General features: G+C 48.7%; 1 protein-coding gene across 1 annotated transcript in view; it reads right to left on the bottom strand.

Moving 5' to 3' along the window:
- The window catches only part of trps1 (trichorhinophalangeal syndrome I), a 100,721-nt gene that overhangs the window by 29,444 nt on the left and 48,176 nt on the right, over positions 1-23,101 (bottom strand). The window contains exons 5-9 of the mRNA XM_076051674.1: positions 19,891-20,452; positions 19,114-19,328; positions 18,750-18,891; positions 18,362-18,611; positions 14,402-15,170 (exon numbers count right to left, since the gene is read on the bottom strand). Coding sequence (XP_075907789.1) covers positions 14,402-15,170; positions 18,362-18,611; positions 18,750-18,891; positions 19,114-19,328; positions 19,891-20,452 — 1,938 coding nt within the window. The remainder of the gene's footprint in view (positions 1-14,401; positions 15,171-18,361; positions 18,612-18,749; positions 18,892-19,113; positions 19,329-19,890; positions 20,453-23,101) is intronic.

Raw genomic sequence — 23,101 nt, 5'->3', positions numbered from 1 at the left:
TTAGCTTCTCGCAAAAAAACTAATTAAAAACCATGGAGGCAATAATCATAAAATGGTAATAACAGGAGTAATAATGATGAAAAAACTGAAAGGATAAATCCTCGGCCTCCTCTAACTATCCAATCATCCCTTCATTCAAACAAAACCCACTTTTCCACTAAACCTCCAGAGACAATAACTGCAATTAATCACATTCGTTCAGAGATGTTTAAGCTCCATATTGACTGTATTTACAGCCAAGAGTGTGTGCTGGTGACATCCTCTAGAGATGTGTGTGTGTGTGTTTGTATATATATATATATGTATATATATGTATATATATATATGTATATATATATATATATATATATATATATATATATATATATATATATATATATATATATATATATATATATATATATATATATATACATAAACATATATATATATATATATGTATATATATATATATATATATATATATATATATATATATATATATATGTATATATATATATATATATATATATATATGTATATAAATGGAAGAGGAAGAGGCCCGCTCCAAACTGTTCCCACAAGGTTGGGAGCATGGAATTGTCCAAAATGTTTTGGTATCCTGAAGCATTCAAAGTTCCTTTCACTGGAACTAAGGGGCCAAGCCCGACTCCTGAAAAACAACCCCACACCATAATTCCTCCTCCACCAAATTTCACACTTGGCACAATGCAGTCCGAAATGTACCGTTCTCCTGGCAACCTCCAATCCCAGACTCGTCCATCAGATTGCCAGATGGAAAAGCGTGCTTCATCACTCCAGAGAACGCGTCTCCACTGCTCTATAGTCCAGTGGCTCTGCCATGGAAACCCATTCCGTGAAGCTCTCTGCGTACTGTACTTGGGCTGATCTGAAGGCCACATGAAGTTTGGAGCTCTGCAGCAATTGACTGTGCAGAAAGTGGGCAACCTCTTTGCACTATGCGCCTGAGCATCCGCTGACCCCTCTCCCTCAGTTTATGTGGCCTACCACTTCGTGGCTGAGTTGCTGTTGTTCCCAAACTCTTCCATTTTCTTATGGTAAAGCTGTCAGTTGACTGTGGAATATTTAGGAGCGAGGAAAATTCATGTATATATATGTATATATAAATATATATATATATATATATATATATATATATATATATATATATATATATATATATATATATATATATATATATATAAATATATATATATGTATATATATATATATATATATATATATATATATAAATATATATATATATATATATATATATACATATATATATATGTGTGTGTGTGTGTGTGTGTGTGTGTGTGTGTGTGTGTGTATCTGCCTGTTGGTCCAAGAAGTAGGAACCTCCCAGAAGTGAAACCTCTGACTGGACGCCTCATTAAAGTCTGTCTTCGCCGGGATTCTTCTCTCTTTTTTCTTTTTTTATATTCGCCTCTTGTCTGAATCGGTCTCGGGCATGTAGTCCTAAGTGTTAATAAAACACACTCGACTGGAGAGAGAGAGAGAGAGAGAGACAGAGAGAGGGGGGGGGGGGGATCTGGCCGAGTGTGGCGCTGCTGTCACAACAGCATCCTGCCGTCAACAGCCGGCCATTTCTCACCAGCTGCTGCTGCTGCTGCTGCTGCCGCTGCTGCTGCTGCTGCTACTACTGAGAGTGGGAAGAGGAAAGAGAGCACTAGGCGAGAGAGAGAGGGAGAGGGAGGGAGAGAAAAAGTTGGTGTGGCGGCCCGGCGCTTTAAATACTGCCGAGCTGAAGGTCGGGAAAACTCCTCTGCATAATTCAAAGACGATTCATCACGGCGGCGGAGCATCTGGAGGCAGAAGCTGACTTACAGTTTTCTGCAGGGATACTGATTTTGAACGCCGGCCAAGCTTTGGGTGCGCGCATGCGTTTGTGTGTCTGTGTGTGTGCGTCCACTTTTCAGTCCTTATTAGGTCGTACTAGCGGTGATGCTTAACCCCACTCAGAGTTTTGGCAGCGCACTCGTTCTTTCTTTCTCCTCCCTCACGCTCATTCTCTTCGTTCACTCTCGCTGCATCCTCCTCCTCTTCCTCTTCCTCCGTTGCACCGCTGCTCGCTTGCCCCTCCCGGTGGTCTGGAGGTAAGCTAATACCTGTTTCACGGCCGATCTGCAAATCAGGAGCCGCTCTGAGCGACGCTGATGTCTAACACGTGTCTGTGCTGCAGAGTCTCTGCGGCCCGTGAGGCCCGACCGCCTGCCTGTCTCGGCTCGTTTCGGGACAGAACCCTTCCCCCTGAGCCACGCCAATCAGCCGAGCCTCTGTTAATAAGTGTAAGGGCCGGGGGGGGGAAGTAAAAGCGCATGATTAGGTGATTAGGAGGGGGATTCAACTTCCCCAACACTCCAATCTGAAAAAAAATCCAATCTGAAGCTGGAGGACGGACGCCGCATTGAACTTCTGCTCCACTGTTTTGCTCGATGTTTGCAGTCGGGTGATCTGCTAAATAAGGTTTTCTAAAGCAACGACTGGAGTCGAACAGAACTGTCAAGAGTCCAGTTTTGGCAAATGAAACCAAGTTACAGTATGTTTTCTGCTCCATGAATCCATCAAAATCAATCTCGCCCTCACACCGTCCGTGACACATTCCGAAATATCTTGAATTTACATTTCAATACCGTGAAAGGCAAAACAAATAATGCCAGGAACCACGCGGCCGTCAGTCAAGGACAGTCGACGTCTGTGTTACTAAGAAACCCCAGAAAACATCGGAATCATCCAACGGTTTCTAAGATCCAAACTTCCTTTTTTCTGTGAGTTGCAGCGGCCCTGCGGCGTTGTCACGGGAAACTGTCATCCAGGCAACAAACAGCCACCGACACAAAATTACAAAACTACATCAAAAGCAGCAGCAGCAACAACACCACGACCGGACAGAGGTTCCGCTGCTTCTGTCTCGAGTCTTTTTAACGTCGGGCCGGGTCAACGCGTCTCCAGGCGGCGTCGCACATTACAGCCGCCACTCTGGGTGAGAGAGAGCGAGAGACCGAGAGAGAGAGAGAGAGGGAGAGAGAGAGAGAGAGAGAGAGAGAGAGAGAGAGAGAGAGAGAGAGACTTGTTCCGAATCAGTGAGCTGTGTTACATCAAAGGAGGAACACGGATCCACTTTCAGGGAGGATTTTCTCTGGAACACGGCGAGCGGAGCCGCGCCGACGACGCAGGCTTCGGAAAAGCTTCGCAAACCGGCGGCGTCTCGCGTTACAGCAGGGGTGGAGGATGGGGGAGGGGGCAGAGGGGGAGAGAGAGAGAGAGAGAGATGAACCCCGGTAGTGTGGAGACGGTTGCTATGTTTCTGTCCTCTGGTGGGAGACAAACAGGCTAAAGACGCCGTGATACGAGAAGTTGATGTGCAGGAATGCGTGCAGAGAGCTTCCATCCAGTAGTTGGATGTTTATGCAGAGAGAAGGAAATCATAAAGGCGACCCGAGAGCCAAGGACGTGAGAAAACAGATGTGCACGCACACACACACACACACACACACACACACACACACACACACAGCCATTGTCTGATTGCACCTGGTCTATTAAGGAACAGGATGGATGGGATTATGGGACCTGGCGATGGGAATGTTTCAGAACTGGCTGCTGCTGCTGCTGCTGCTGTGTGTGTGTGTGTGTGTGTGTGTGTGTGTGTGTGTGTTCGTCTGATAACCTCGACATCTGCAGCGGTGACCTGCGTTAACTCTTCACGGACCGAAAAATAATTCAGCAAGAAAAAAGCGAGAAGAACGTCACTCTTCACGCACTATGGTGGGGACGTCATGACATCATCGAGAAGCAGGAAGTGACGTCACAGCGGAAACAGCCAGCGGCGGACGCAAAACGCAAGGCTAGCAGTAGCTTAGCCTGCTAAGATGCGAGAGCGTCAATTCTAACTGGCTGGAAAACAGCAAACGAGAAAAAATAAGTACCAAGGGGGGGGCGTTCTCTGGCGCGCGCGCACACACGCACACACACACACACACACACACACACACACACACACACACTATAACTGTTAAATTAGCATGAAATGTTAACAGAATTCCAATAAATCAAAACAGTAAAAATGACCAAAGTCAAATAAGATTTGAGGTAAAACAACGACATCCAAACACAATTTCCATTGTCCTAATCTGTGCTGGTGCCACTCGGCCGCTCAGCATTATGAGCTCTCTGGGGAAGCTGTTGCCTCCGTTACACTCTGGCAGCGCAGGAGGAACAATCTGCAGGGGAAGTGAAAAAAAAAAAAAAAAAAAAAAAAAGCTCATTGAAAAACCATTGAAAAACTCCCGAGCCGTGAGTTTCGCCACACAAGCAAAGCGGATGTGTCGTCTCGACTCCGCCCAGGCCAACAACAACACCGCAGGATCAGGGGAGCCCGATAATAAATATACATATACATCTATAAAAGTACACACACACACACACACACACACACACACACACACACACAATGACAAAGACGTAGAGAAAAAAAATAGATATGTATTTTCGACTGGGAGGGAAGCTGTGCTGAGTCGTGTCGTACAAGCTGCTACGCAGGGAGCGAGGAAGAACACAGGAGGAAGAGTCTTGGGGGAAATTGGGTATACACGACACATCAGGACACTGGAGCAGAATTCATAAACACACACGCACACACACACACGCGCACTTGCAGACGCTAGCCGAGAATGTGTAATGAGTGAAGACCTCACAGGGGACAGAGACCGAGGAGGGAGCGGGGGTGGGGGAGGGGGGAGGTAGGGAGGAGGTAGGGGGGATGGAGGGGGGAGGGAGGGAGTCAGACGGCGGCGGCGGGGAGAGGAAACTGATGTCCTCATTGAGTCCTATAGCGAGTGTGTGTATGTGTGTGTGTGTGTGTGTGTGTGTGTGTGTGTGTGTGTGTGTGTGTGTGTGTGTGTGTGTGTGTGTGTGTTAGCGCAACAAGTCTAAGGTATGGGAGGCCGTTTGGGGCGAAAACATTGAAATGTGTGCGCACACACACACTGAAATTGTGCGCACTAAAAATGTTAACGCTTGCACTGAAAATGGCAACAGATGTGCACATACGCACTGAAAACGTGCGCGCGCACACATTGACAATGTCCACTCATCATTGAGAGTACCGCACAGGCATGCAGCCTTGATCCAGTTCCTCGGTCCAGACTCTCCTTGTTTTGATCGACCTTCAATTCAAATAAATAGCGAAGAATATAAAACAAAGTCAAATTAAAAATACATTTCCATTTAAAGTAACAATAGAAAGCTAAAACTGTACAAACAGAGAGGTGCATGATACACACAGAGCTACAACCCCGCTCCCCTCATCCCGCAGTCAAACGCTGGTGTCAAAAATGTTTGAATTGTTGAAATTTTGAATGTGCATTGCCAATGTGCGTATGCGCACACTGTCATTGTGCGTGTGTGCACGTTTTCAACATGTGTTGCCATTTTCAGTGCGTGTGTGTGTGCACGTTTGTAGTGTGCGTGTGCACACATTTCAGTGTGTGGGCGCATTTCAACGTTTTGCCCTAAACGGCCTCCCATACCAAGGAGTTAAAAGTGAGCACGCTGCATTAACATTCCATCCACACGTACAGTAAGACGCACTCACACACGCACACACACACACACACACACACACACGCAGCCAGGCTGACTGGATGTCCTGAATCAAAGCGGATTAAAGTGTCAGAATGACTGGTCGAGCCCGGGTGAGCGTGCGCATACTTATAGACGTCTCTGTGTGCGTGTGTGTGTGTGTGTGTGTGTGTGTGTGGTAAGAGAAGTGTGCCACCGCTGCCGAGGCTCCAGCCTGGCGCCGAGTCAAGGCGCCGTTGGATGTGTCAGCGGAGAAGGCGAGGTGGCAGCGTGCGAGTGGTGGGCGGGGACGCAGATGGGATTAACCCGGATCCTCATTATTACTCATTGTCGTCGCCGCCGTTGTTTTTCTCTCTCTCTCTATCTCTCTGTTGCGGTTTGGCAGCCGATGCCATCTGCGGCGAGTCCCTTTAGTATTTTATTTTGCCGTTGTTGTTGTTGTTTTCATTTTTTTCCCCCCGCTGCATGCCTCGATGATGCGACACAATTCGGAGCCGCGCTTCGGTGCCTCCTCTGTGGGAACGGTGACAGGCAGGCGGCGCTGGCGCCGAATTAAAGCAAACTGGAAATTAGAAAACAAACAAAATAAATATATGAATAAATAAATAAATAAATCAGTCAAAGCTCACTGGAGGTAATAGAACGCTGGCGTATAAATTCTCGCTTCTCTCATTTCAATGCCATGCGATAATTTAGCCCTCTGTTTACAGCCTCCCGCTAAAAACACACTTTGCCGGAGCGTCCGCAATGTTCTGGAAGGCGACTGAGACGAGCTGAGAGGGGCGGAGCCAACGCCTGGCCGGAGGTATCATCAATTCGCTCGGTCAGTGAGGCGTCAGCGCCGTTTGTGACATCACAAAGGGCTGGTTTTCAGAACACTACCGGAAGAGGAAGGTCAGTTGGTGACAGGCAAATTTTCCTTATTCCTGAGTTGACTGACATTCAAGACGAGTTGTTGTCAGAGGGTTTTTTCAATTTGGTGAATTTCAATAATATGGGACGTTTCAGTTTTCCAAAAACCTTTTTAACCTCATTCATGGTTTTTGGATGCAGCGTAGGATCCTGATTGTGGGGACAACACAAGAAGTCCCTGTGTGATTTGAACATTTGTTCGCCGTTAGTGAATTTCTCATACTTGGAGCCATCCGGACCTCCGACAGCCGCGCAGCTACAGGAGGGGACGTGAAAAATGGGAGGAAATGTACAGAAGGGGGGGAAAAAAGGAAAAGAGAAGAAGAAAAGTATTCCTACTGATGTGTTTAACAGATGTACATTGTTCTTCATTAGGTGTTTCGGCTAAGCGGGGCCGTTCTTACATTACGGGGGCCCCAGGACACGCTGATTGATATAAACAGAGGAAAGTCATTCAAAGTCATTTGTCAATCCACTTGCCGTCATTTGCTGGAAACCGTTTCCCTTTTCGGCATCATTCTCCCCCGGCCTCTTCTCTCCCATTTGTCAAATTACATCAGTCACCATGAGGGAGCGAGGGAGGGAGGGAGAGAAGGAGGGAGGGAGAAAAAGGGGGAAAACGGTTCTGATTGTGTGAAAGGAGGTTGGATTAAAAGACGGACAGAGGGGGGGGGGGGGGCAGCGGCGCCAGAGGACGGTGAGCAGTGAGCAGAGTTTTCAAATTAAGTATTGGTCAGGGGTCAGATGGACATTTAATCTAACCAATCAGCTTCCTAATTACACAAGTGCTGCCAGAACGGCATAGCCAATGAGTGTGTGCGCGTCTGTGTGTGTGTGTGTGTGTGTGTGTGTTTGCAGGCGGCTGGACAGCGTAGCGTGTTGAGGTCCTGTTGCAGCAAAATTATCATCTGGACTCAATATTGGTTCCATGTGTGAACACACACCACACACACACACACACACACACACACACACACACACACACACACACACTGTCATGCACCAACAAGGACTTACAAAGTGCATGCGGGCGGGCGCGCACGCACACACACACGCACACACACACACACACACACACACACACACACACACACACACACACACACGCACACACACACACACACACACACACACACCTCGCCTGCGTTGAACAGCTCCCACCTTACACAAAGAGAAGCAGTCAAACACACACACACACAAACACACGTAGAGCACGTGTAAAAAAAGCACAACACCGACACACACACGCATGCACACACTCAGTAGTGTGCGTGTGTGTGTGTGTGTGTGTGCACCCGCGCGCCTAACTTGATTGTAAAAGTAATTGATGTAAACGTCTAAATTACAGCGAGGAGCTAAAATAACCCCTGTTTTTTCCAAGCGTTGCCATGTCGACATGATGGAAAACACGTGGACGCGTCGCTGGCAGAGAGGGAGGGAGGGAGGGAGGGAGGTAGAGAGCGCAGGACGGCCCGGCTCCGACCAATGGAAAGAGGCGTTTGCGCGTAAGCAACAAGTGTCACGACGGAGGGCAGTGCTGGAGCCGAGTCAAGAGGAATTATTACAGCAGAACCGGCCCAATGAAATAAAACTCACTCTGTTCTTTGTTTTTTTTATTTGCTTGCAGTTAGATTTCAGCTCACAAATGTATCGTGTCATCGTACTTCATCTACAGCTCTTGTGCGAGTCCTGGGTGAATACTCCTTCATAGTTTCCCTCCCTCCATTCCTCCCTCCCTCCCTCCCTGTTGTTAACGGGATGATTCAGCGAGTGCCAGAAACAATGTGGACAATGGCAGGAAAGTGTCTCTTAATACTTCAGCGATCCCTGCAGGAGCCGTTCGTTCGACTCCACAAAATGAATCATCCAAGGTCCCTGAAAACTCTGCAAACTGTTCACATTTTTTTTTTTTTTATTTATTTATTTTTTTTAAATAACTTCCTACAATAGCATAAACACAGCTTTCTGGAAATCCAGCCCCATGTGATGTCACAAAGGGAGAGGACAACGCACCTCTGAGTCTGCCTGGTTTCTGTCCCCGTCCAGACGTGTGGGAGGTTGGGCCAATTAGCTTCAGTTTTAGCGGCAGGCTGTAAACAAAGGGCTAAATAGGTTTTGTTTCCAAAACAAGTGCAGAGCTTCGGGTTTGTTTTTTTATTTTATCCACTGGGGGCCGCAAATATATGAAAAAAAAGAAGATAATTTCAATGTGAATCATATTGGAAGTTTGTAAGTCAAAAGACAAACACACATTTTCCAAAAAAACAAGCCGCAACGCTGCCACGAAAAAGGCTAAGAAAAAACAAACTTTGTTCCTGCCAGCCAAAACCGCCCAGTAATCACCTTCCCCTTCCATATGTTGTAAGCTGGTGTGTGTCTGTTTGTGACGTGGGAAAAAAAAAAAAGACACACACACATGTCCTAAAATGCGGTTTTCCAAAATGCTGTAATTTGTTTTTCAAACCAAATATAATAATCCTCGCAGACAGGCAGGCTGCTGCGGACGCTCGCCGAAGAATCCAGTCCCACAGTGGCTGCGAGCGCGACACGCCAACTCCACACACAAACAGACACACAAACGACACACAGTCCCCCCCTTCAAGCTTGGCTCCATTTATTTGTCCTTATGGGAAATGTGACTGCAACACAAACAGAGCGAGCGAGCGGTGAACAACAGACAACGCTGTCTGTCTGCGTGTGCGCAGTGAGTGAGCAGTTTGGCACTGACACACACAAACCTCAGCAGCCACACACACACACACACACACACACACACACACTAAAGCCAACTCATTTCATGTTTTCCATAATGACCAGCACTCAAAGGGAATGACGTGATTAGCCGAGCAGCCGCCTTTTCCCCCTCCCTTCCCTGATAGTCATAAATGCAGAAAGGGGCAGTGTCTCAACTCAGGGTCTGCATCCTTCGAAGCCTGCATTTGAAGGCCAGTTGCGTCACAGCACTGCGCCAAGGCTTGTCCCAATTCACTAAAATGTGCCCTTGAAATGCGCCCTACTTTGAGCCAATTCGAAGGATACACCACTACTATCCTTCGCATCCTCCAGTATCCCAGGATGCTTTGCGTGCTGCTGCTAAGCATCCTGGGATACTGGGAAGTCAGCTGAAATTGCGGCATCTACTGGCAAAAACACAACATACTAATTTAAGTATTCAAATTTCACATAAAATATTATGTTTTTAACGTGGGGTTTTTACTTATTTGAACATCTTATAGCATTTGAGCTAACCACTAAAATGTCACTTCCGGGGTTGACCAGCAGGAGGGAACGGCGGTGACGCAACCAGGAAATAGGCCGAAGGCTAGACTGTCCCATGTGGTTACCAAGGAGGCGGGGGTTGGGTTCCTTCGCAGGACCCGCCTTCCGACAAAGGACGCTTCCTTCGAAGGATGCAGGAGGAGCCCTTCACACTATTTTACACACAAGTTGCAGGCAGCAGTCGGTGACCGACAACCAACGTCAGCCCGCTGGTGCTTTTTGCCTCCTTTTTCCGCACCAGAGCACAAATTATTTCAGAAAGAAGCTTCCCAGGGCGGAACAACACGACGCGACACAGACCTGTGAAAAGGAAGCAGTTTATGCCATTAATGACTCCGACTGAAAGAGAAAGACAGACAGAAAACAACAACCACAGGCACACACAGGCACACACGCGCGCGCGCGGACACATGCTAATGCGCACGCAGGCCGCCTTGAGCCAAAGCCCCATAATTTCCTGCCGCGGATATAAAGTGATGTTAAATTATCAGCAGGGAAAATAAGTTGGAATCATGCTTTAATTTCCTTTGAAAACACGCGCACGGACGCTCACGCACCAGCACACACGCTGAGGCATCGGCGCACAAACAAAACCACGTAATTAAATAAGCGCTAACCAACACGGACGGTAGCGTGTGTGGAGGAGGAGGAGGCGACGCTAAAGACATGGGAGCGTTATGGAAATATAGGGGTGTGTGTGTGTGTGTGTGTGTGTGTGTGTGTGTGTGCCTGTGTTAAAGATAATTAGCTCCGCAGGGCAATAATGTAAACAAGAACTTTAATGGGAGCCTCCTCTGATGCACATTGCCCGTTTATCTCCGCACAAGTTTCCTCTTTAGGTTTTTTTTTATTATTATTCTTATTACGATTCTGTTTTTCTTCCCTCTGCTGCTGATCTGATGAAACGCAGCGTGTGGGGACGGCTGAACTGCAGCACCGCCCACCGGACGCTCTCTCACGTTTCCGCCCTGTCCCGCCAGGTCGCAGGCGCAGGATCTCTCTCCATCTCTCCGTTTGCGGCCTGTTTATCTGCTGCCGCTCCTCTCTGCCGTCCTCCACATGGAATTTCCTGCTCTGGAGTTTATTAGACGGCGCCCCCAACTTTTGGGTTAATTCACATTTGCACGCTCACACGTTTCAGTTTTCCCGGAGGCAAAAAAAATAAAAAAAAATAAATAAATATAAAAAACCGCCATACGTGACCGAAAACCACCCTTGATCAAATTCGAAATCTAATTCTAAACTGGAAGAAAAGGATTTTACGCTGCGCAGCCTCAATTAGAGGCTCTGGAAAACTGGAAACTTGACGCGGACATGTATGTGTGTGTGTGTGTCTGTATGTGTGTGTGTGAGGTGCTCATCGATCAGGGCGCTTCGAGTGAGCCATCCAGTGGGGGGAAAAGGCAGCGGAGCGTGGAGATCACACGGAGAAGGTCAGACGAGCCGCCCCTGCAGTTGCAAGCGCAGCCTGACAAAGATTTCAAACCTTTTATTTATTTATTTTCCCTGAAACATCCAAAAAATTCCACATCGGAGAGTCGCCGGAACAAATGTTCTCTTCCAAATGTAGTCGCATTTAGGCGCTGGAACACACAGGTGTGTGTGTGTGTGTGTGTGTGTGTGTGTGTGTGTGTGTGTGTGTGGTGGGACAGTGCTTTGTGATGTCACAAGTCGCACCGACTCCGGCCGGATGTTGAAAGCCAAGCTGTGAACACAATGCTAAATATTTTTTAAGATTTTGTCTCTCTTTAGCGCCCCCTCCCTCCCCTCTCCTGCTATTCTCTTGGCAGCCGTCCTGGAAGTCCCCCCCCCGCCCCCCCAACTCATGTCGCCACCCACTTGCCATTTGCACAGAGTCAATTTGTATTTTGGGCGGATTCACCTTTCACAATTCCGACCGTGTCCTGTTGTGTGAACGGCTGCATTTAAATGGACGTGCGTGAGCGTGGTTCCCATATCAATATGTAAGGGTGTGTATGTGTGTGTGTGTGTGTGTGTGTGTGTGTGTGTGTGTGTGTGTGTGTGTGTGTGTGTGTGGGAGTAAGCGAGCGTGTGTGCTGAGCTATTTTGGATGATCCTTTGCATTAGCGCCCCTCCCTTACCCTGCCCTGCTATGACTCAACTGCTGTATGTGTATGTGTGTGTGTGTGTGTGTGTGTGTGTGTGTGTGTGTGTGTGTGTGTGTGTGTGTGTGCGTGCGTGCATGTGTGTCGCTGCACGCCATGGAAACGGGGGATAAATATTGCGCAGCGACAGGAGGCAGAAGGATGGCAGCGCAGCCAGTATCTTGCAAAACGTCATTGGAGCGCCGAGTCACTTTCTCGTCTTCCTCTCGTGACGCTTCCCGTTTCCCATGACGACGTCGTCATCGTCGCCGAAGTCCAAAGTTCTTTTCTGGTAGTGTGCTCTCTCTGTGATGTCACAGAGGGCGCCGATCACCCCCCCCCCCTCCCCCCGGGGTGGTGGGATGTCCGTGGGGAGCGTTGCTTTGTGGAGGGAGGCTGCAAACACAGGGCTAAGGCATTCTGTTTTAAATCAGGCTTGGTTGCCTCTGAGGAGTCTGCGATGAAGATGTGAAAACGAGCGCTCGGTGTGAGAAGGTGTCAAAAGTGACAGAACTTTAATTCAATCTTGGCCAAATTAAGTTCTGACACGTTAACATTTTCAGCCGTGTTTCAAAAGGTTGAAAGAAAAGATAAAGAAAAGCTGATCATTGAATAATTCAGCTGTTAGAAATCAAAAGAATGTCACCAGAGTGTGTGAAATAATTGTCATAATGACTTAATTGGCTTCATTTGTGGGGACCTTGTAAAAGCTCTCAGTGCAGAGGTCCTCTTCCTATATAGGTGAAACTTTCATGCTAATTTTCAGCACGAGGCCGCGAGGCTGCGAGGCTTTTTCTTTCACTGCAGCGAAGTGCGAGACGTCTCCCACGGTCCGACGATGAGCGTTACCGTGGGCTGCGTGGCCGGACTGGCAAAATAAATTACAGTCGCCTCCAAAAGTCTAAACAAGAAAGGTGAAAATAACTTGTGATCCCGCTGGGAGTTCGGTGCCGCTGCAGCTGCTGCTTCTCATTTCTGCCTCCAGCCAAACAAAGGTGTGTCCAGTAATTGTGTGTTTTATCTCCGTCTGACTATCTGCTGCTGCTGCTGCTCTGTGTGCGTATGCACGTGTGTGTGTGTGTGTGTGTGTGTGTGTGTGTGTGTGTGTGTGTGTGAGAGTGTGTGTGTGAGTGTGTGTGTGTGAGTGAGAGAGAGAGAGAGAGACTGCAGCGCCCCACCCAGGGATAATGAGGAAACCTCCAGCTGCCCCACCCTGCCCAGTTGGTTGGCCCAGTTCCTGGCAACACACACACACACACACACACACACACACACACACACACACACACACACACACAGACCTGATACGTGGACAAAAGTGCTATACAAACTGGTCGACTCACATCCTGATCTTTTCACACACCCCAGAATCACACATCCCTCACATCTCTATCAGACCTTAGTGTCATGACAACACACATTGTCCCGGAAAACTCCACAACAACACACACACACACACACACACACACACACACACACACACATACACACACACACACACACACTGCCTAATGTCAGGCCGACGCTGCCAGCTCATGACATCGACACAAAAATGAAAAAGCATGGGGATGAGGGGGCTGACTGGCAGACGGTTACCATGGCAACCATCAGCAACTGCACCCCCCCGACCTCACCTCAGTTGCTTTGGCAACAAGCAAGTTTTGTCGGTGTTGCGAAAATCTAATTAGCCGAGATGAATGAACACAACTTATGGGAGAGGAAATGATGTCATGGAAACACGAGTTCCAACACAATCACGCGTGCGCGCACACACACGCTCACATTTTCCCGCCTACGGCACGGCGGGCGATCTGCATGAGTACAGTAAACATGATGAAAGGGCCGACGAGCGAAAGTGTAAGTGCCGACTCTGCACCAGAGGAGGTGAGAGAGAAGGAGAAAGAGAGACAGCATGTGCCAGGAAGAGAACAGGGAGAGAGAGAGAGAGAGAGAGAGAGAGAGAGAGAGAGAGAGAGAGAGAGAGAGAGAGCATGTGCCTGGAAGAGAACACAGGGAGGGAGGGAGAGAGAGAGAGAGATGATGGATGGATTCACACCAGGTGCTTCACTCAGTCGCAGCTCCGATTGTTTTTGGCTTCTCACAGATCAGAACTGTGAAGTATTTAAGTCGGGGGGAAAAAAGCATTTAAATGTTGTACAAATGTGGAATTTTGATGAGAATCAGCCTTGGATGTTCCCTGGATGGACGTTGCCAATTGTGCCATATTAAAGGTGCAGGTCGGTTCAGTGGAGCTCCCCCTGCTGGTGATGTTCCACTCAAAACCAGTCCAGGAATGAACTGTCCCTGGTAATATCCTGCTCCTTTATCATTACACTAAAACTCTCCTCTTATTCTTGTCTGAGCTCTATTTTTTTGGGGCGGCAGTGGCGCCCCCTGCAGGTTGTCCTGGTGTTTCAGCAGGTGTCACCGCTAGCTGCGAGAGAGGAGCTGCAGGTGTGAATCCATCACTGAGGACTGGAGTGGATGATGCTTCCTACCCGTAGCAGAGACTGCGACTCCTCTTTAGCTCCGCCACCTTTGCTCTCCTGGGCTCCACCTCCTCCTGCTCCGCTGGCGAACTGCTGAGTCGGCAGCTGGATCTGCTTCTCCCCTCCTCCTCCCCCTCCTCTTTCGGGGGCCGCTGCGCCCCCGCCGCCGACCCTCCCGCCGGCGTACAGCTTGGTATCTCCCACGTATGGCTTGGCGTCGCCCAGGTACAGCACGCCGGGCGAGGCCACGCCCCTCTTCTGCTGTGCCGCCTCGTGGCCGGCCGCCACAAAGGACAGCGAGAGCGGCGAGGGGAAGAGGGAGGGGCTGCGGCCGCCGCTGCCCCTCTCGGGCCCTGCCCGCTCCTTGGGCACCCAGAGGAGGCCGTGCACCTGCTCGCCCGTCGCCCCGCCCCCCCGCTCGCCCGGCGCCCGGCTCTCGCCGAGCACCCAGCCCTTCTCCCGCTCCCGCTCCTCGCCGCCCTCGCTCTTCACCGCCTCCGCCAGCCGTCCTTCGGGGGGCGCCAGCGAGTAGAGGAGGCGGAGGTCGCCCTTGCTCTCCTCCTTGATGGCCAGCGTGGAGGGGGCGGAGCAGCCGTTGGCCGAGAGCGTGAGCGACGGCGTGAGGGAGGCGGCCAGGGGGGCGGTTGCGGCGCTGACGGAGCCCAGCGGTGGCGGCGACGACTCGTGGCAGTGCGCCGAGTTGAAGTGGTCGAGCAGCGCCGACGAGTCCGGGGCCGTGAAGTCGCAGCGGCGGCAGCGGCAGCACGCGTGGACACGCCTGCAGAGGAGGGGATGGGGAAAGGGAGAATGAGGGTGGGAGGGGGGGGTTGGGGGCGGAGTCAGTTCAGGTTGTTTCAAACACACACACAGCAAAAATGTCGCAGAATCAGACGCAATCGGACAAATCCGAGAGTTTTCATGGATTTGTTGGTATTTTTTTTTACCAGGTTAGATTTGATCAGAATTCAAGTCACTGAGTGAGATCAGCGTTCTAGTCACGCTCTTCATCAGTCTTCCCTCTGAATTTATTACTTTGCTTCCTCTTTAAAGGCTCGGTATCACTTTTCTTCAGTTTTTTTTCTTCTTTTTCAGTTTTTATTGGGTTACAGTAGCAGCAGCAGCAGCAGCAGCAGCGGCAGCAGCCGAAAAGCTGCGAAGGAGAAGAAGGTAGAAGAGGGGGAGAGGAGATGGTGTAGGAACAAGGAGAGGAGGAGAAGAGGAGGAGGAGGAAGAAGAGAAAGATGACAATGGGGAAGAAGTGGAGGAGGTGAAGGAAAGGAGGAGGAGAAGGAGGAGGAGGAGACGGAGCAGGAAGACGAGGAGGAACAGGAGAGTTGGATGCTTACAAATTTTGAACGGGAAACGCTTGTCATTCATATCTCACAGTTTGCGTCGCTGCTTCAACAACCTCAACTTTAACTTCCGCTCATCCTGCCTTGGGAAGTTCCTCTGCTCTCAGGTGAACTTCAAAAAACAACCAAACTGCACATCCATCCAACCAGCGCCTTTCATTTCCTGTTGGCCAGGACCCAAGTGGGCAGCGGCGACAAGAGTGGCCGACACGCTGCCCGGGACGCAGCTGGGGGCGGAGCTTCGTGTGTGGGCCCACTGAGGCCGGAGTCAATCCAGCATCTATATCAGAGGAGCTGGAGCCGGCTCGAAGCGGCAGAGGACGAGGAGGAGGAGGAGGAAGAATTAAAGTGTTTCTTTCATATTAACTGACAGGGTCGATAAATAGGGCTAAAGAAAACAGGAAACGGGTGCTGGAGACGTGCCTGAAGAGTAAATAAACAACAGAAAATCTGATCTTAGAGAAAAAAAAATAAAGGGGAAGGGGGAAAAAAAAAATGTTTTTTAGGATGTAGGACAGTTTTGCAGGACTGACAGACTGATCTGAGGGCAACTTGTCCAGAGCAAGAAAAACAGCTTTTCGAATAATAAATAAAGTTGGCTAGCAAGTCCCGCACTTTAAAAGCCTTTGATATTGTTAGGTATTTAAAAATACTGTGCTGGGTTCAGAATAAAAGCATTTCCAGACTGTCATAATGTTTTTTTTAAGGCCAAGGACATAATAATTTGAGAGGATTGAACATCTTTAAAACAACTGAAGAGGGAATAAATGGGAAACACAGACGGGTTTTAGTTGTGGGAGCAAAATTATGGGATGGGACTCAAATGAGGAGCATTTCGGGTTTTTTTCTCCCTCTGCTTGCACTGCTGAAATCTGTGAGTTGCCGCAGGAAAGCCTAGCTAGCAACGCCTCGGGCTGCAGTCACTTCCCTCTTAGGCTGTAAATTTCTTCCTTTCAAAGAGACACAGAGAGCTGGATAAATGGGGCACAGGCACAGTGAGGTCTGACTGATTTCATCTGGACTCCAATCAAACTAGTCAGTGATTGGTTATTAAGTGAATAACATAGTTTATGTAAACAGAGAAAAAAGTCCGATATTATAATGCAGAGGGATCGAAATGACGCGCAGCTCATCGTTTGTGCCCGACTTCAGAGAAAACCAGAAAAAAAAGAATCGCTGAAAAGTTGCAAAAGCAACGCTGCTTATCTCTTAAAAGCCGTCACGACCTCAAACAAAACAAAAGACCAAAAAACTTTGTAACGTGGTGTTTTCTTTGCAAAAAAAAGTTTGACAGTGAGCTCGACGAGCGGTGCGACAGGTTTTCCACCATGTTCTCCGATGTTGCGTTTGTGTCTGAAAAACACTTTATTGTTCCTCTTAAATCCCCCCAAACAGCTGCCAGCGGAGCGCCTGCATCACATCAGGACAAAGCCTGGAGGTGTTCGCCGGTATCTCGCAAATGTCACGAGCACTCATGCACACACACACACACACACACACACACACACACCCACTAAATCCCCTTTTCCTGAAACCCTCAGCTATTAAACACATACTTTTTGTTCTGTGAGACTTAAGAGTCCTGCAGGTTTCCTTTAAATGAGCGCTTGTGTAAAAAAAAAAAAAACAAAAAAAAAAAAACAGAAAAACTTTGCGGCTGTGAAGGCGTTTTATTGGACGCGAGCTGTGAGATTGCGAGGCGAGATTTCCAGCGGGACGTGAGGAGACTATCAACTGCCCCCCACCCCCCTCGCGCTGCTCTGCTCTTTTCGCTTTCATCCAACACCCCACCCCCCATTCCCCTCCCCACCCCCGTCACTCCATTCCGTCGCCTCGTCTCTCTTTCCTCCATCAGACACACACGCACGCACGCGCTCACACACACTCCTGCCACTAAGGGCACTTAGGGCGCCCTCAGCCACAAATGAATACAACTTTTCAATCTTCTTTTTTTTTGTTACCAATCCGTGGCAGAAATCTCGGTTGCACTGTGTCTTGCGGAATGTGAGTGTGTGAAAAAATATGTAAAAAAAATGTAAAAGAAATATATATATATATATATATATATATATATATATATGTATATATATATATACATATATATATATATATATATATATATATATATATATATATACATATATACATATATATATATATGAAAGCTATCTGATCGATACTGGAACAGATTTCACAGCTGCTAATGTCGCCGCTGTTGACTTGCAGCCACACGGCCACAGCCGTCTCGTTTTCTCTCCACAGCCTTTCCCATCCTAGCTAAAAAAAATTCACGCTGACTGCTGACTAACTTGTGTGCTTGCGGATCTGTTTATTCCACATCCTGGATTAAAAAGTCCCATATTTCAGCCATTTTTAGAACTTTATATATTTATTCAATCATTCAATCATTAATTAATCAGAAAACAGCCTGCTTAGCCCTCTGCTTGTGGTCTCCCAATGAACCTGGTGATTTGTTGGACCGTGCAGATTTTTTTGGAAGGAGACGGAAGGGCACAAAATTTTTTTTTTTTTTCTTACGAGCCAAACGAGGCTAAACTCTGCGAAAAGTCACTGTTGAAAACTGGAAATTGCGACTCGGTGTCCTCCGCCTTCTCACCGGTAGTGTCTGAAGATCTCCTCCTCCACCTCGGTGATGAAGTGACACTTTGTGCAGGAGAACTCCCGCTCGCCTCCGCCGGCGCTCTCCCGGCCGCCGTCCCTGCTGTCCCCCGCCGCCTCGTCCTCGGCCTTGACCTGCGGCGCCGCCCCCTTGAGGTTGATGAGCGTGTGGCAGCTTTCATAGTGTCGGAGCAGCACGTCGATGTCGCTGGTGGCGAAGGCACACTGGTCGCACAGGTGCGTGACGCCTGGAACGGGGACAAAAAAAACACATGCATGATATATTTTAAGCGTGGATGTTTGTCTTTTACTTGGGGAGTGTTGTGATGTTCCACTAAAAACCACTCAAAATGGAGCACATTTTAGACGAGAGGGCGGAGCCTCACCTGTGGGAGTGGGAGGGGTCATGCTGGGCGGAGACGCCGAGGTGGGCCGCGACCCGGCGCCGTCCTGCTGCTTGACGGACTGAGGAAACTTGACACAGCATTTGGGGCAGGTGGGCTTCCGACAGGCGAAGGGGTGGGACACCTGTTGGGTGGAGTCAACAAAACAACGCTCACTCGCAGATGTTTGGGCCGCTTCCGACTCCTCACGACGCGCTTTTGCAAACACAGCTGCTGCATCCTTCCTCGGCAGCTGCCGGGAAGTGGACGGATCGGTGGCTGGAAAACTGCACCAATTTGCTTTTAAGCAAGCTCGTAGGTTGCTTTTTTTTTTTTTTTATTATTTTTTTTTCCTTTGGACTCTCACCTCCCCCAGGTGCTTCTGCGGCTGGCACAGGCCCTGCGGGCAGTAGACGCAGTGTTGGATGCAGCAGCGGTGGATGGAGTGGTTGTGCTGGTAGTGCAGCAGCAGCGGCGCCACCACGATGACGTCAGCGCTGTGCGCCATCGAGTAGCGGAAGTCGCACAGCTGGCAGTTGTAGCTGGTGACCACCGCGTCCGGGTCGCCGCTGTTTGGTTCTCCTGTCGGGAGTTAGAGGGGGAGAGAAGAGAGAGTTTCAATGAAGAGAAATGTAAATAAAACATAGTTTGAATTCAACTTTTCATTGAATATCCTCTCCTGGTAAAAATGTTTTTACGTGTTTTCTTCAGTTAAATGTTTGCACTTGACTGTAAAATGTCCTCTGCCTGCTTCAACATTCGGCAGAAAGAACTTTCAAACAGTGCTTTAAAAAACTGCTAGCTTAAAAACAAGAAAAAACATTTCTGCTAACGAGATGCATAATAAGTGTCAGTTTTGTCAGAGTTGTGAAGCATTTTCACAAGAGGAGCAAAAACCAACCAACCAAAGCTTTTTGTCAGTGGACAGAGCTCAGGACCAAAGCAGTGACATCTAATTTGTACTAATAGAAACTCTCAAGTTTTAGCTAAACCTAATTGTAAAATGCATTTAAAAACAAAAAAGTTTCATCCAATCAAATTTCAGCTTGGCGGTTACAGGTCACAGTGTTTTTGGTGCATTTTTAAACTGACCGATGCTGATCTTCACCTCTACTCCCACTTCTTCTCCCACCCTCTACTGCACCTGCTCCAGCTTCATTACCTTGGCTGGTGCCGGATGCGTTGGACTGCGGATCTTTGCGGTTCTTCTCTCTTTCCGTCCCGTCCCTCATGGAGTTGCCGGGACTCAGGGCGTCCACTACGCTCATCCTGTGCCTCTGTTCGTAGTGGTCGATGAGCTTCGACGAGCCTCCCGACCACTCGCAACTCCAGCTGCAGAACTTGCACCAGTAATACGCCTGCCCGGATCCCCGGCCTGCCTCTCCGGTCCAGCCGGACGGATCTGCTCCGGCTCGGACCGGGATGGAGTAGCCGACCAGCGAGTCGTCTTCCGCCCTGACGGCCACTCGCTCCGCCCCGTCCAGCATCGGACTCCTGTCCTTGGCCTGGCTGTTGTTGGCCAGCAGGGGCGTGGTGGGCGGAGTCTTGACTTTATTCGGATGCGAGGACAGGAAGTGTTGTTCAAGTTCTATGGAGTTGCTGCCCATGTAGGTGAAGTTGCAGAATTTGCAGCGGAAGTACTTTGTGTTGCCCTGGCAGTCCGACGTTTTGCGGCCAATCCCGATAAGAGTGCCGCCCAGCGTCACCTGTCGCCGGGCAAAAAAAAGAAAAAAAAGAAAAAAGTGATGTTAAAAAATATAAAAAATGATGAGTGACATTCACTTGACCCAGATAATTTTTTGTCACTGTGGATTCCATTGGCATAATCTCACATGAATAGTAAGACAAAATTGTGTAGATTCACTTCCGTTTGCAGGAACGGGCACAAAAACAAGGCGGTTGCAGAAGGCGGAACCAACAACTTGATTGGGAGTGTGGTCAAAAATCTGAGAGACATCCCTGTGCTGTTTGTGACATCATCAGGGGCTGATTTCCAGAACTGGGCATTTTAGCGAGTGTTTATTTTCTGAAAAGTGGAGCTCGCAAAGGAAGTCATGGATGGATTTTTTCTTTGGAAAGTGAAAGACACATTATGATTAGAACAATGCTGGTCATGTGGAATTTGTCTCAAATGGGTCTTTAAAACATTAAAACAAACAACCGTGAAAAGCAAAGAGCTTCGTTAAAGAGCAGGGAGCAGACACGTCATTGTTAGCGCTCGCGGCTATTTCTCCTGTTAGCTCAGATGTCAAACTTTATTAACTACAAATGAAATCGAACGAGAGCCGGCGACTGATTTCAACTTAAATCCAAAGCAAAGTCTGGCGGAGCCGAGGCCGAGGGTTGCCATGGTAAACACATCCAGAAGCCGCGTTTAGGAAAAAGAAAATCACAAACGTTGATTTGGAGACATTTGAGACGTAAATAAACAAATAGATGTTTTACGCCCCAACCACCCCCCTGGCCCAACACGCACACACATTTTCTTTCTGCAGTAACTAGCTAAAATTAGCGTGGACACACTCTCGGCGCAGCCTTCGTGCAGCTTGCATGTTCTTAATTTGGCCGGTGATTACTGCTGCCGGCTGTAATGGTGAGCAGACAACCTGGCAAGCGGCGCCGTTACATCAGACCCACCGCTGCTGCACCACCACCAGTATGTCTGTCTCTGCAGATCTTTAGTTTGACGTTGACTGTTGCCACACAGGCCATCATCGGCTCCGCGCTTCAGCTGGATGAGTTGGATTTGGAGAATAACACGACGAGCTCATTTCTTTTTTCCGTTTTTTTTTCTGCCTTGTCTGAAAATTACATGAAGAGGTTGAGCAAACAGAGACAGAAGTGGGACGACGGGATGCAAAAAAGTGTTTGTGCTACGACTGCAGGCCCGGAGCTAGCGGACGTATCGAGCGAGAAACGAAGCATTTCAGCCTCGCTGAGTGGGATAAACTCTGAGGGGCCTCAATTAGTGTTTGTGATCTGGGCGCAGCGATCATCCCGTCGTCGCGTCCCACCGACCGTGGCCACACAATTAGAGGGGAGCCAGACACGGAGTCACTTTAGCACACGGCAGAGGAGGAGGAGGAGGAGGAGCAAAGAGGCGGAAAACAAGAGGCGACGCGTTGAGGGTAAGGTGTTGGAATGCGCGAGAACACTGGCCTCTGCAAAAAAAAAAAACAAATTCAATCCATTTCCATTAGGTGGATAAACTACAGGAAGGCAGAACATAGCGTAATGAGACTGCAATGAAATGTGGTAACATTTGTCGCCCAGGCAACGTAAAGCTTGGCGAGGCATTCGGGCTATTAGGGGTTTTTGGAAATGTGTCTCGGCCGGACGAAAACAACCACATTAATACTGTAATGTGTAGTAGTATATATAATAAGTTCGCTTCATAAAATGCTAAACTGGAAACGCCCCATTTCCTGATGGAACACGCCAACAAATGTAGAAAAATAAAGACGGGGAGATGGAAACCAAGCCAGCGAGGTCCAGCGACTGGGAGGTCAGAGGAGGGAGGCGGGGCCAAGGAAGAAAGGTGAGCAACGAGTGGAAGAGGGGAAGACAGAAAGAGGGGAACTGAGTCTGATGGCGATTAGGACTCGAGCGTTCTGCACCTCGTCTGTTTCTATCGCTCTTTCCCCCTCTCCTCTCCTCTAACCGGCTCCCTCTCTTCCCATTGGCCGAGGCCGACATCTCGTCCCGGCAAAATTACAACATGGAATTTTCCAAACGTGGGTGGGGGAGGGAGAAAAATTGAGTGAGAGATGGAGAGAATAGAGAGCTCTTTCATTCACTTTTTTTTTCTTGAATATACTTTTACTTCTTTTTTTTCTTCATAATGACGACTTAAACCCGCTGGATTTTCTATTTCTGACTTAACCCGTCTGTGTGTGTGTGTGTGTGTGTGTGTGTGTGTGTGTGTGTGTGTGTGTGTGTGTGCGCGTGTGTGTTGCTGCAGCCATTACGTGACAGGGAGCCAGACGCGCGCACACGTACAAACACACAAGTTTATTAGATCATCTTGTTTAAGCTTTCAGACAAAACGCCAGTGTTCCCGCACGCTCCCCGTCTTAATCCGTGACCCAGTTGTAGGTCCGACTGGAGAAATCCCAGCGCCGTACGCATGTGGAAGGGGGGGGGGGGGGGGGGGGGGAGAAACTCTTAATTTGGGAGCTCGTTATTTGTAAAAACCGCACGCGACGGCGGCGTCAAACAGAACCTACGAATGTCTGCCGCAGTCGCCGAAGTCGTAACAACTTCGATAAAATCCAACTCCCTGCACGTAAACGAAGCTCCTGGTCGCCTTTGCCGAGAAACTGATCTCGCCTCCTCCATGCAAATTTGCTATCGGC

This window comes from Nelusetta ayraudi, unplaced genomic scaffold, assembly GCF_046127955.1.
Source record: "Nelusetta ayraudi isolate G7.1 ecotype Tasmania unplaced genomic scaffold, CSIRO-AGI_Nayr_v1 ptg000135l, whole genome shotgun sequence".
NCBI lineage: Eukaryota > Metazoa > Chordata > Actinopteri > Tetraodontiformes > Monacanthidae > Nelusetta > Nelusetta ayraudi.
This window is presented reverse-complemented; position numbering and strand designations above follow the sequence as displayed.